The 12980-nt window shown below is 33.4% G+C and overlaps 1 protein-coding gene across 1 annotated transcript; it reads right to left on the minus strand.

Annotated features, from left to right (window-relative positions):
* Positions 1-2139: 2139 nt before the first annotated feature.
* On the minus strand, positions 2140-11505 carry LOC102581506 (alternative NAD(P)H-ubiquinone oxidoreductase C1, chloroplastic/mitochondrial). The gene is made up of 11 exons (XM_006363950.2): positions 11348-11505; positions 11085-11275; positions 9829-9924; positions 7985-8051; positions 7709-7880; positions 6139-6232; positions 5813-6025; positions 4743-5135; positions 4559-4635; positions 2636-2739; positions 2140-2530 (listed from the first exon to the last, which is right to left on the minus strand). Exons 1-11 carry the CDS (start codon positions 11445-11447, stop codon positions 2391-2393), a joined length of 1647 nt encoding a protein of 548 aa, XP_006364012.1. The 5' UTR covers positions 11448-11505; the 3' UTR covers positions 2140-2390.
* Between the last annotated feature and the right edge of the window lie 1475 nt (positions 11506-12980).

Raw genomic sequence — 12980 nt, forward strand, 5'->3', positions numbered from 1 at the left:
AATTGATAGATATATAATTTACAATTGTAAATACATGTATCTTTTGTTTGATTCGAAATTACGAGTCATTTTATATGTGAATTTGGTAAAAACAAAATAAATTTATTGCGACTTTTGATATAACATTATCAACTTATTGATGCTTTGCTTGTATGATTTAATCTAATAACCAAACATTTCAAATCGAAGCTGCGAAATAAGAGAATTAAAAATCTTATGTTCAACCAAAATATGTAAATTCTTATCAATTTGCAATTTGGCAATGGAATAACATGTTGTGTGTGTCCCTCAAAAATATTTTTTACTTTTATTTTAGTCCAAAATTTAGAAAGATTTAGTGTAGCAGTTTGATTAGTTTTGAAAAGTAAAATAATACGTAAATAATTAAATTTAATAACAATTTGATTTTAAAATATTCCTTTTACCCTTGATAAAATAATTTCTGACCACACAAATCTCTATAACTTATTTCAAACCACAAGTTTCAAAAGTCTTTATTTCTTAAACTTCGTGTCAAGTCAAATTAGCTCATATAAATTTGGACAAAGAGAAAACTAAAATTGGCTAAAATTTTCGACATGTACATCAACATGTTGAAGCAGAAGAAGCAAAAAAGAAACATACACTTCAACCTAAAAGTTACTTAATACTCCCTCCGTCCACTTTTAATTGTCATATTGCGCTTTTCGAAAGTCAATTTGACTAATTTTTAAATCGAAATTAAATTACATTAATTTGATATTTTAAACAAAAAATTTATATATTAAAAAATTATACGAAAAGTACTATAAATAGCATTTTTTTTGCATATCAATGTGATGAAAAAATACATTGTAAAATGTTAGTCAATGTACTTAACATTTGACCCTAAAAAAAGGAAAATATGACAATTAAAAGTGGACAGAAGTAGTACTGAATATTCATGCAACTAAAGCATAATGTGGGTACTAGTTAAATGGGACGACCATTAGGTACCCCATGAAATTTTAAATAGACCAATGCAACTAGGGGTGTACATGGCCGGGTTAGTTCGGGTTTTTCAAATATCAAACCAAACCATTTGTGTCGGATTTTTAAATTTATAAATCAAACCAAACCAATAAATTCAACCTCGAGTTTTTTCGGATTTTTTCGGGTTTTTCGGGTTGTTTCGGGTTTTTCCGGTAAAGTATTCATACAAACATATAATTTACTTGTACTTCAAATATTTCTTTAGTCCTACCAAAATACAACTATCTAAGATGTTTCTTAAAAAATATAACACAATATGATATGATTAACGACACTAAAATATCACAAAAATAATAATAATGAAATCGCGTAAAACAAATATTGCAAATTAACAAGTCAGAATGAAAATGATCATAATTTAAAAGTACTAAAATCATGCTAAAATTAAGTTTAATAAGTATTAGTTACATGACTAAATATTAAAGGAAATTAAAATTAGATTATGTATTTTAATTGTCTAAACCAATGTAAAACTAAAGAACAAATATTCAATATTATTGTCATTCTTAGTGTTGAATTGATTTTTCTTTTTTGCATTAGTATTAATTTGATTTTTGATTTTAAGCTTTATTTATAATTACCAACATCTGTAGACTATAATCTTTATTGACCCATTCATAATTCTAAGTTTCAAACTTGAAATAATATATTAAAAAATAAAAACTATGGAAAAGTATAAGAAATATTTAATAATTATAACAAAGTAAATATTTTTATGTATAAAATAAAATTTTAAAATTATATATATAAATTCGGATTGGTTTGATCTCGGGTTGATTTTTTTTAGTTCAAACCAAACCAACCCAAATATAGTCGGGTTTTTTTTCTAAAACCAAACCACTAGTCGATTTTTTTTCCGGGTTTGACTCGATTTGCGATTTGGTTCGATTTTCAGTTCGGTTTTGTACTCCCCTAAATGAAACATGTATTTATCTTCTCTTTTTGGACGATAATATGGCATATTCTTTAATGTAGTAGCTTCTTAGGGTAAGCTTTTCTGCATTTTAAGGTAGAAAATTCAATCACAGACTAACAAATAATATAGTCCCCCAGCCCCCACCACCACCACCACATTAGGCGTTCCAATTGCTCTAGTATGGTTTAATCTGGTTTTAATTGGACCTGTAATTGTTCATTGAATGCCCTTTATAAGAATTATGGATATAAATGTAAACTAGCTCCCCACCTTAATGTGATTGCAACAAATGCATTACTCTGAGATCCTCATTTAGGCTTTAGCAAGCATTGTTGGTATTGTTGCAACTCAAAACAATTTTCTCAATAATACTGTACAAAGGATGAGGATGTCGGTCCCTCCTCAGCACGAAGAAGGGTGGGTCGGTTCCAGAGAAGATTGTACCGACCAAAAAGCAACTGATTTAGGAGCCTGATTGGGCTTTAGTGAGCATTGTCTGTATTGTTGCAACTGAATCAACTGTGGATTTCAGTAGCCAACTGATTCCTACTTGCACGCGGTGTTTATCAGTTGGTAATCTGATCAAATACGCTATTTTCCTTGCTGCAATAAGTACCAACTGAAATATGAGAAAGTGAAGAACGAGAGACGGGGGTTTGGGGGGTGAATAGACTGATGCCTGCTAGAAATGTGAAGGTTGAAGTGTACCAGTATGACCAACAAAACCCTCCAAGGTCAGTCCATCAGTGAAACTTGGTGAAACAGCAGCATCATACCTCCCAAGTGTCATCATCTCACCTAAATTTTGATACCTGCGGCATAGTGGCATAATTTTAATCAAGAAAATTAACGTTGTGTCACAATCAGCTGATACAACTTTGTAACTAGGACTGATAACTCGAATAGTTGCAAATAGATTAGGAAGTGTCAATAACTCTCCTCACTAGTTAAGGTCCACACTTGAAAAAAGAAATTTAAGAAAAAGCTATAGCATATGGTATATTGTTGCCTAACTGAAGTAATTCAAGTAAAAATTGTTTCCGGAGACTTATAAAGAAATTTAGGAAGCTGATCTTTTCACGACTTGAATCACGGTTGTTGGGAATCTTTAAAAAGTGGATGATTCCCTGTTTTCACAACCTAAATAACCTTTAGATGCAAAGATAATTTTACCCTAGCCATCTATCTCTGAATGAAAGAAAAAAAACATGTTTTCCCATTCCCATAATACTGTATTTATAGGGAATTAAATAAGGTTTCTATGGAAAATTCACTAATGGACCAATACCTAATTAGCACCCCTTAATAGATAGACTAGGCTTAATAGTATTTTCTAACAACTCACTTACACAGAAGGGAGTGCTCAAGCTCCACCAACTAATTAAGAAAAAGCTTATTCCACTTTTATTTCTCTTGTATCAATTCATACCGGATACAGAGGGCATGCAACCGCCAACCAGTATACTATGAGAGCACTTTGCTATACATCTGTTAGGAATATATAGCCTCTTGTCATCATCAACCATATCATAAATATGCTTAGTATGCTATATCATTTGAAGACGTTTGATCTTGTGCATCCTACTTTCTTGCCATCACAATTATGACCCATAAATCATAGTCGATACCAACAAACACAAATAGGGATTTTATCAATGATCTTTCTTTCACGAGTAAAACACAGTTGTGACCTTCTATCGCTTCTTGTGAGACAGATATTTAAGTCAGTGGATCTACAAATATTTGAGTAGATGCACTTAATGTTCACTTCTTTGTACACAACCATATCTTTCACAAAATTGAAAAAATGTCAATGTGTTTGGTTTTACAATGATAATTACGACCATTGATGCTCAAATTAGTAATCTAACAAATGGAAGTATCCATAAAGCTGTTCTTACTAAAAGAGAGTATAAGTACACAAAAGAATATAAGATGGCAGTCATAAATTTCAAACTTGAAGAAGCTATTTTCGTCTCAGAATCTCAAGAGACGAGAAGGATTAGGAGGGAGTTTTTAATGGTTAGGGAAAAATAGAGTCACCGTGAAGATGCTGCTGCCAACACCACAGTCAGTTTCTGAGCAAAGAAGCTCTTTCTTCACTGGTGCTTTGAGTATTTTTTATGGAGGAAACAGATTCAGGGTTTGAAGGCTTCTCAAATTGGGCAGGGGTTTAACCACCTTTTCGATGATTGTAAAGCTTCCAACTTAGCACCTTTTTCTGGGGTGGCTAAGTTTTTATTGAATAGAATTGTTACTTGTCTCAAAAAAAATTATGGTGGGAGGAAGTGTAAAACCTAAAAGAAGCTTACCTTTGGTTTCATCAACTGACCGCATCATTTTATGCAATGTAAGGAAAATTAAGAAGCACACATTATAGTTAGTGGTAGAGGAGTTGATTATCCAACTTTTTAACAAACATAGGTGTTCAACTAGAACATCACTAAGAGGGGCCCGGCGTTGTAAATGAGTGCAAGTTGGAGTGTCAATTTAGGTTTTAACCCAAAAAGAAAACTAGGAAACCTAACATTTTTCTCCAAATTAAGGGAACTAAACCATGTAACAGATGCTCACTCAACAAATAATAAACACAATCAGATAGCCAATCGATGTAGCAGATATGGAACAAACCTAAAAGGCAACAATGGACGGTCATTAATTGCAGCCCACAAATTCCAACCAGCAAAATCTGCTTGCTGGAAAGCAACCTGTAACAAAAACCACAGAAAAATCAGTACAGAAAGAGCATGCCTCTCAATCATAGGTTCACATGTATTTCTTGCACAAGCTTACTCAGATAAATTCAATCAACTACCTGTGCAGTAGCCGGAAGCAACTTCCCATTCCTGTCCCTTAATGTAGAAGAATCACCAACAGCAAATATACGAGGATGACCCTTGACACGGAGAGTTTCATCAGTTTCTGCTTGTCCCCTAGCATTCAGAGGAATGTCGTAAGGTTTATCACTAGGTTCCAACTGAGGAAGTAGTGGTTTAGATCCAATAGTCCATAAAACTATATCTGCCCATATAGTTTGACCCTGCAAGCCTCTTTCAGCAGGCTGCAATTCAAGTGTTACACTTTCAGAATGATCAGCTGCTGAGTCTATACTTTTAGGTTCAGCATCTGAGGTCTGAGGCTCGACTCCTTTTGTTATGCATCGGACAAAATAACCAAGTATGAGTTGAACTTTCCTGGACGAAAGTACCTGAAAGAAGACTGCTTATGTTCAAATATAAGGGACACAACAGACGGTGGATCATGATGAAACAAGAAGTTTATCACATTGTAAAATGAGGAGAATTCAAAAGGGCTGAACTTACAAAAACAATGTCCACAAAGACATTGAATGGAGCTCGAGTTGATTACCTTTGTAACAAGCTGGGCATGATCAACATCTATACTCCTAGCTTGAGAGGGAGTGTTACTAGAATGAACCTTGACCTACTCCTTAACAGTGCACACAGGCCAAATATAGATAGAATATTTGTAGGAATTTTCTTTTGATTCTTTCCTTATTTAGACTCAATGTACTTGTATTTAAATCTTGTACTACTTGCAATAATATAAAAGGAAATAGCTCAATTGCCTCTGTAACTTACAAAATATAGCACGAAAGAAAGAAATGAAGAATGTATTTACTTGATTATTTCCCAAACCTATTAGATGTTTAAATAATCACCTATTCTAAACAAGGAAAGAAATCAAGGCTGTATCTTTCCTAATTGATTCCAACATATACACGATATGCTTAACATATTAAATGTTGTGAACAGTGATCCAATTTTTTGTTGAAAGATAAAAGGAAGAAAAAAGAGTGGAAAAACTATGACACTAAAGCACCTTTGATGAAATGATGGCAACTCAATGATGTAAATTGCTTACTTTTAGTGCTGCTTCCCTATTTCCTGCTGGAGCATTTGACAAAATTGTCTTTTCAACATTAATTGCTTGTACAATTCCCTTTTCTTTCAACCTTTCCGATATCGTGGCAGCTAACTCAACTCCTCCATAACCACATCCAACCACTGCTACTCGTATTGCAGAGTCCTTACCGAAGTTCTTGCGCTCTAATTCTCTTAGCTTTTTATCAACCCTCTGCACAAAAAATGAAGAGCTGGAAACACTTCAAATTTGCATAAGAGCCAAATATCACAATTTAGGTTTACTTTAAAATGATAAATTGTAACCTTATTCAATCAAGTACTGACATGAGCATCCTCTAGGGTATAAAATGGCAAGGCATAATCTGCAGCGCCTGGAACAATATCAAGTTTGGCCTCAGCTCCTATAGCAAGGACCAACCTGGCAGCCCAAAGATTTAAGAAAGAAAAAGTCCTTCATATCAGCATACCATGTTTAAGGTATAGTTAATCACCCAATCAACAGATGAATGATACTCCCTCAATTCCACTTTATGTTAACACATTTAAAGTATGATGGTCAAACTAACTAATTTTGGTGAATTTTCAATTTTTATGAAATAAAATTTACATTTTAAGTCACAATAGTTAACAATTCAAAATATTTAAAACTCATTTGATAAAATCGTGGTCAAAGAAAGCATCATTGACTCTCCAAAAAATAACTAGATCACATAAAAAGATAGGGAGTAGTGAAACGTAGACTTCAGTAAGAAGACAAATATTACTTCCTCATTTTAAACTTAATAAAATCTGTTTGACGTAAAAATTTACTCAAATTGAGGTTGAATTCAGTCCATCTATCTTTACAGTTGTCTGATATTGGCAACAAATTGAGGAGGACGTGGAACATCATACAAAATACAAATCATTTGAGAAAGCCAACAGAGAAAGGAAATCGGTATAGCATGTTTCAGTATCTTACTAGGTATTATTTTTTGAGAAATACTAGGTATTATGCATGATTTAGTATAAGTTTTTATAAAGATGCATGATTTGGTATCACAAGCAATCCTTATGTCTTTCAAGCCAAGGGGAAGTTTTCAAGAAAAACAACTCTAGCACTTAGCTTCTCCAATCTCTAACAGTTGACAGGGAAATTAGAACACTCTAGTCATGTCTTGCCAAGGAAACTAAGGAGACATTTGGTTTAAATACAAGTTATAAATGAATTAGAAGAACGGGGACTATAATGCAGGGATTATAATAAAGCAGAAGTTATTTTTTTGTTAGATGTTTGGTTTGAAGCATTAAAAAATATTATACAATATACAATGTAAAATATTACATGTCTTTACGTTTTAAAAAACAGACTTATGCTTATTATTAAGTTTTAGTTGTTCCACTCCCTGTATTCTTATTCCATTCTCTATCCTGCATATAATACATAGACTCCATCATAATTGGTACATGTATTATTTTTTAGGAAAAGAGAAGTAAAAACCTTAAGCAATGTGGATTTTATGTGGATTAAATCTCCTTGTCTAACCAACCCAATGACCTAGAAAATTTGGGAGATACAAAAAATTTAATGCAAAATCACTGACCAGACAACTTTTTTGAGTGGAGTAAGAACAGATTATGGATAACATGTTTTGAAATCCAACAGGCTAACATGATTATTAGATAGTGATAATATCCACTATGACTTAATTTCACCTCATGACAGAGTTAGTTAATTAAAGACACTACGAATTTCTAACTTTTGGACTTTGAGAAGGCAGTGCTAAGGTAATTTTGCCTCTGACACAGGAAAAGGCTGGATATAGTACATCAAGAAAAAGAGCTTCAATCCTAAATGCAATTTAAGATTTCTTTGTTACCCAGTCAAGTGAGGCTAGAGTGCTGACGAGCATACCAGTCATATTCTATGAGGAGACCACTTTCGAGATGAACAGTCCCTGCTGTAGGTGCATTAGTTCCTAAGTGGTCACATGGATATAAGCATTTTACCCTGTCTTTGAAGAACCTCACATCAGTATTGGCAAGCAAGTCTGAGAATTGTGGAGCAATTTCCCATGCCTCAACTTCTGCATTTGAAATGTTTTATTTAGAAGCTTATAACATTGACAAGAACCAAATATAAGCATTTAGGTCATGAATGGTTACATCGAACAGGAAGTAGGTAGCATACCTCCAGAGAGAAGTTCATACAACAATGGCTTAAAAACGAAACGTTCAGATTGATCGATGAGGACTACCTGAATTATTTCAATGAGACACATTCTCAGTGAACTAACAAGTGAGGGTAATGTTTGTATCTTCATTTTCTCTTCTTTCTAATATCTATCCAAATAAGAGTTGCATAATTTATAGAAAAAAGTATAAAATGGAACATAAGCTGTTGAGCTGAGCACTGTAAGCCTAGAGGAAATTATCGAATCTAGACTGACAAGGCTTCAAATTTTGTTTCTTCTATGTTCTTTTCTTACAGCAACATAGTTTCTTGGATTCTTTCTTTTACTAGATGAATGAAGAGAGCTTTTACTAGAACGTTGAAAGACCACCACAAGCAGATGCGACCTCAATCATGAGTAAAGTAGGCAAGAGAAAAGGAAAGAAGAGAAAATAAAAGAAATGGGAGGATACTTCACTCATCCCTTAATCAGCCAAATTTCAAAAGGATAGTGCTTCTACCGCCTAATGAAAGGTAGACACTAAATAAATATCCCCATTAAAGATATCAACCATTTTTTTTTTCAGAAAACCTCCTTTTGTAGCAGATAAGTTGATCCCCAAAAGTGCTACCTCCATCCCATATAGATGACATAATCTGACTAGTGCTGAGATTACTAGAAAAAAGTTTGAATGAACTATTACATAGTTAATCAATAAGTGGTCATGATAATAGTTTGAAATATGAAATAGTTGAACAGTAAAAAAATGATCCATTGATCTTAAGTATATAAAATAATATATACTAGCATCAGTTCACATTATTTTGAATCATCTAAGGGAAAAAAGGTTTTCCATCTAAAGGAGAAATCCGAAGTATCCCAATACAGGAAAAAAGAAAGAGACACGAGTGATTAGAACACATGGGGTACTTTATCCCACTGTATTCATTATCTTTTTCATTTCCCCATAGCTTGTCTATTAGCAGAAATGAGTGTAGACACTTACATTTCCGGGAGCAGCAACATCTAACGTTACAAATTCTTGATTCATAGCAATAACATCAAATTCAAAGAGATCATCACAAATGGAAGAGACCAAGGTAACACCACAACATATGGAGACTACACAACAAAGAAAGGACTGACACCCACCCATCAAATTCTCCAAATATTGTACTCCAGAATCATGAAAAGAATCCATGATAATAAGAGAGAGTTAAGCAAACTCACAAGTATAAACTACATTTGGATCAAGATGAAAATGGATTTTTCAGGGAAACGGACATTTTTGTAAGATAAGAGATCAGAAATAGGACTATGTTGAGGCACAGATGAAGGAAATAAACATTAACTAATTTCTAAAAAATTGTCAATAGTGTAATATGGGGTTAAAAAAAGCAAAGGGAGGAATATGGGTGTTTTGATCCAAAGGTAGGTCGAGTGCAATTTTAGCCGATGTTATATTTGGGAATGAACCATGAAAACTTTTAGAACAAAAAAGGTTCCATATCTCAGGAAATATCACATCAATTCCGGAAATAAAAAATTAATATATGTTTTTTTCTCTTTTTAAAGTTTTAAACCTTCCATAATACTTGTTTGTATGTCAATTATGTGACACTGACTTATTAAAAAAAATATATATGTGACAGTATTTTATCTAATTTTCTTGATTAGCTGATGAAAAAGGACCAAATTGGAAAACAAGTTGTCATTATAGGACATTACAAGAAATTAAATCTTCGAAATATTGGGGAACAAAGTGATATTCACTGATTAATATGTTTTAAAGCATTATGCGTCAGGGAATGCAAGTCCCATCTGAAGATCTAACAGGATTGGAGCCTTAAGCCAAAATTACCTGTGGTTTCTTGTCATCAGGCCAAACAAGTGATTCTAACCTCAGTGCTGTATAAAGACCTCCAAACCCACCACCTACTATGCAGATCCTTGGCCTCTGCATAAATGAAATTTTGTATTACCAAACTGCTCTATCTGCAAATCCCTGAGCTGAAAATTTGACTAATAAACTTAGCAACATGGTGGTCAACCCCAAGAAGAAATGAACAGAACAAAGTAAACAATTTATCTGATTTCCTTCTGATGGCGCTGGAAGTGGGAGAGTAGATATATGCTTTGAGCACAATTCAACAAAAAGTGTAATAGTATTCGACTCCAAATATGTTATGGCCCTTGGTTTCAACTTGGACAAGCCTACTGGACTTACTGAGGTTAAAATCACTGCTCATGAAAGATATGGTGCAAAACATATCACTGTAACTGAGGATATACCATCAAATAAATTGATACTTGATAGACTATTGAATTACTCTTTCTACTGCTTACAGATTATCAGAGCAAATAATTAACATGGAGAGGAAAACGTCTACATACAAATACGCCGAATGGTCCAAAAGGAGGTACTTCATAGATAAAAGTTGAGCAATATCCACATTTCAACCAAGACTTTTCATCCCTGATAAAGATATATGCAACAACAACAACATACATAGTATAATCCCACAGTAAAGATATATCATACAGACAAAAATAATGAAGTAGTTTCCAGACAAGACTTACCATGCATTTTATACAAGCATAATGTAAAATCTGCAAATGATATAGCTCTTACAACAAAATCATGAAAGTCATATCACCCTAGAAGAATTAATACTCCCTCTATTCCACTTTACGTGACCCTGTTATTATTTGGAGAGTCAAAAATTCTTTCTCTAACTACGATATATTCAAATACTACATAAATATTTTGAATTGTTAACTATTGTGACTTTGCCGTACTTTCTAGTTACCATGAAACATTACAACCTTAGAGAAATTTTGTCCACCAAAATGCCTTAAAACGTGATCTAAGCATCCCCTAACTTTCTCTTCCTCCTATCATTTCTTGCAATAAATTGATAGATTCAAGGACTTTGTTCTCTAGGAAATATTTAGTTAAAATAATATTTTTTGAAAGAGAAAAGCACAAAAAGAAAAACGACAGGGCACTTAGCAAAAGTGAAAATCAAAGAGCGCACTTCTTCGAAATTAATCACACAATTCATTGAAAAAATATAATTACCGATTCCAACTAAAAGCTTAGCAAAAGAGTCAGACCTTTTTATCAGGCCACATATAATTAACATTTTGAGCATTGGCTGCAGGAGCTTCCATAGTGTTTCCCAATCCTACTGTAGTGCTCAAGGCAACAGTGCGCAATGATGTATTCCTCCTTGAACTACGAGAACGCCACAAACTGCTCCTCCAAACATTCGGTAATTTAGGCGAACCCAATCGCATTTGGCGGCCTACGATATCAACAAAAAATGCTCAATTTTCCAAAATTAAGGTAAATGAGAGATGATATTGAAGGAACTTACAGCTGAGTAGTGCAGTTTTTGATGAAGCAGATGAAGCTAGAGTTAACTCCATTGAAGCACTTGGATTTTTCTGGTGCAAACGAGGGAGAAGATGATTCATATGCTTTTTGAGTGATTCGCTCGGCTCCACGTTACTAAAGCAAAAAAATAAAGAAAATTTACCATTTGTGTCTCGGATAGGAGTGGAAAGGTCCAACCGAACCCGCTCAACCCATTTAAGTTTGGGGCATTTATTTGCTCCATCAATTTCAATCCAATTCATTTAAATTTATTAAAAATTGAGTAGATATTCAATTCAAATCTTATTAAATATTTTATTTAAAAAGAAATTTAATATTTTATATATAGTTATAAAAATCATTAGGTATTAAGGTATTTTAAAGAATAAATTAAACAATTAAAACTTAGATTCAGTTGGGTCTTGACGCGTTTTATAATATATTACCTAATCTATTTTGATCCAAGTGAATTTGGACTGGATTGTGTCTTCATTTATTTGTTGTCTTGACCCATTTAAATTTGACCCAATCCGCCTAATTGTCACTCCTAATCTCAGGTTCAAGTCATGGATATGTAAAAATTCTTGATAGAAGTGCTTTCCTTCGTATAGACCCTACGAAGTGCAAATTCAAATTAATTAAGCTCCAATGCTAATTTCAGATACTGAAGAAAGAAAACTTTGGTTATTGTTGTAGAAAATTAAGAAAAAGTTATCATAATTTTCTTGAATATACTCCTCCCTACGGTTCATATTGGGTGATAGGAGAACTCTTATCATCCAATTTAAAAATAAAAAATGCAGAAGTAACTCGAAACATAATATATTACCTTAATAAAGTGAAAAGTCAATCTCAACCTTAATTTCAACAGAATTCCTTTTGAACATACAACAAAAACCTTACCATGGAATTAGTCTAAACGGGAACAATAGTTACTAAGAAGATACAATGTACAAAAGAAAATATGACACAACTCCCACCTTAAGGAAAAAGAATTAGAAGCTGTCGGAGATCATCATTGTCTTCACCTATGAAACATCACTGAATCCTGCAACAAGATTATGCCAAGTGACATAGAAAGAGTAGTATCAGTACAAACAACACGTACTTGAAGGCATCATTGATGAACCTGAACCCACCACACAATATCATGGAGAATAACCAAAGAGACAAGCATCTTGAACATACAAGTAGGACCCTGACCACCCATGCACCACCCTCGCTATAAGTATCATTACCTCAAAATTCAATACACCCTATATATTTTGTTGTCAACTCAACTCACATCCGATCATAACCTAACTCTTCTATCAAATAATATTTTTCTAAACATCAGACTAGTAACTTCGGTCACACTTACACACTCTCATTATACAACATGTGAACAAATAACCATAACTTAGCAAACAAATATAAGCAATTTTAACCACCATTATAAAATAGCTTGAACTTACGAAATTCTCCATCATCACCTACAACATTTAACGTGTCATTCCGATCTACACAACAAACCAATCCGGCGTTTACACATACCAATTAGTCCCTCAAAGACCAACACACAAAACTAAACATGTAATAACATGGCATCCAATCTAATAATAGTATATATTGTGCATGCATAGCACTCTATCCAA

The sequence above is a fragment of the Solanum tuberosum genome, unplaced genomic scaffold (assembly GCF_000226075.1).
Source record: "Solanum tuberosum cultivar DM 1-3 516 R44 unplaced genomic scaffold, SolTub_3.0 scf00453, whole genome shotgun sequence".
NCBI classification, from domain to species: Eukaryota; Viridiplantae; Streptophyta; class Magnoliopsida; order Solanales; family Solanaceae; genus Solanum; species Solanum tuberosum.

Excerpts from the sequence above, each read along its gene's own strand:
- LOC102581506 (XM_006363950.2), bottom strand. The coding sequence starts at position 11,447 with ATGAATCATCTTCTCCCTCGTTTGCACCAGAAAAATCCAAGTGCTTCA. Across the intron at positions 9,925-11,084 it reads ATATGTGGCCTGATAAAAAG|AGGCCAAGGATCTGCATAGT; the intron begins GTCTGACTCTTT and ends TCATTTATGCAG. Across the intron at positions 6,026-6,138 it reads ATACCCTAGAGGATGCTCAT|AGGGTTGATAAAAAGCTAAG; the intron begins GTCAGTACTTGA and ends TTTTTTGTGCAG.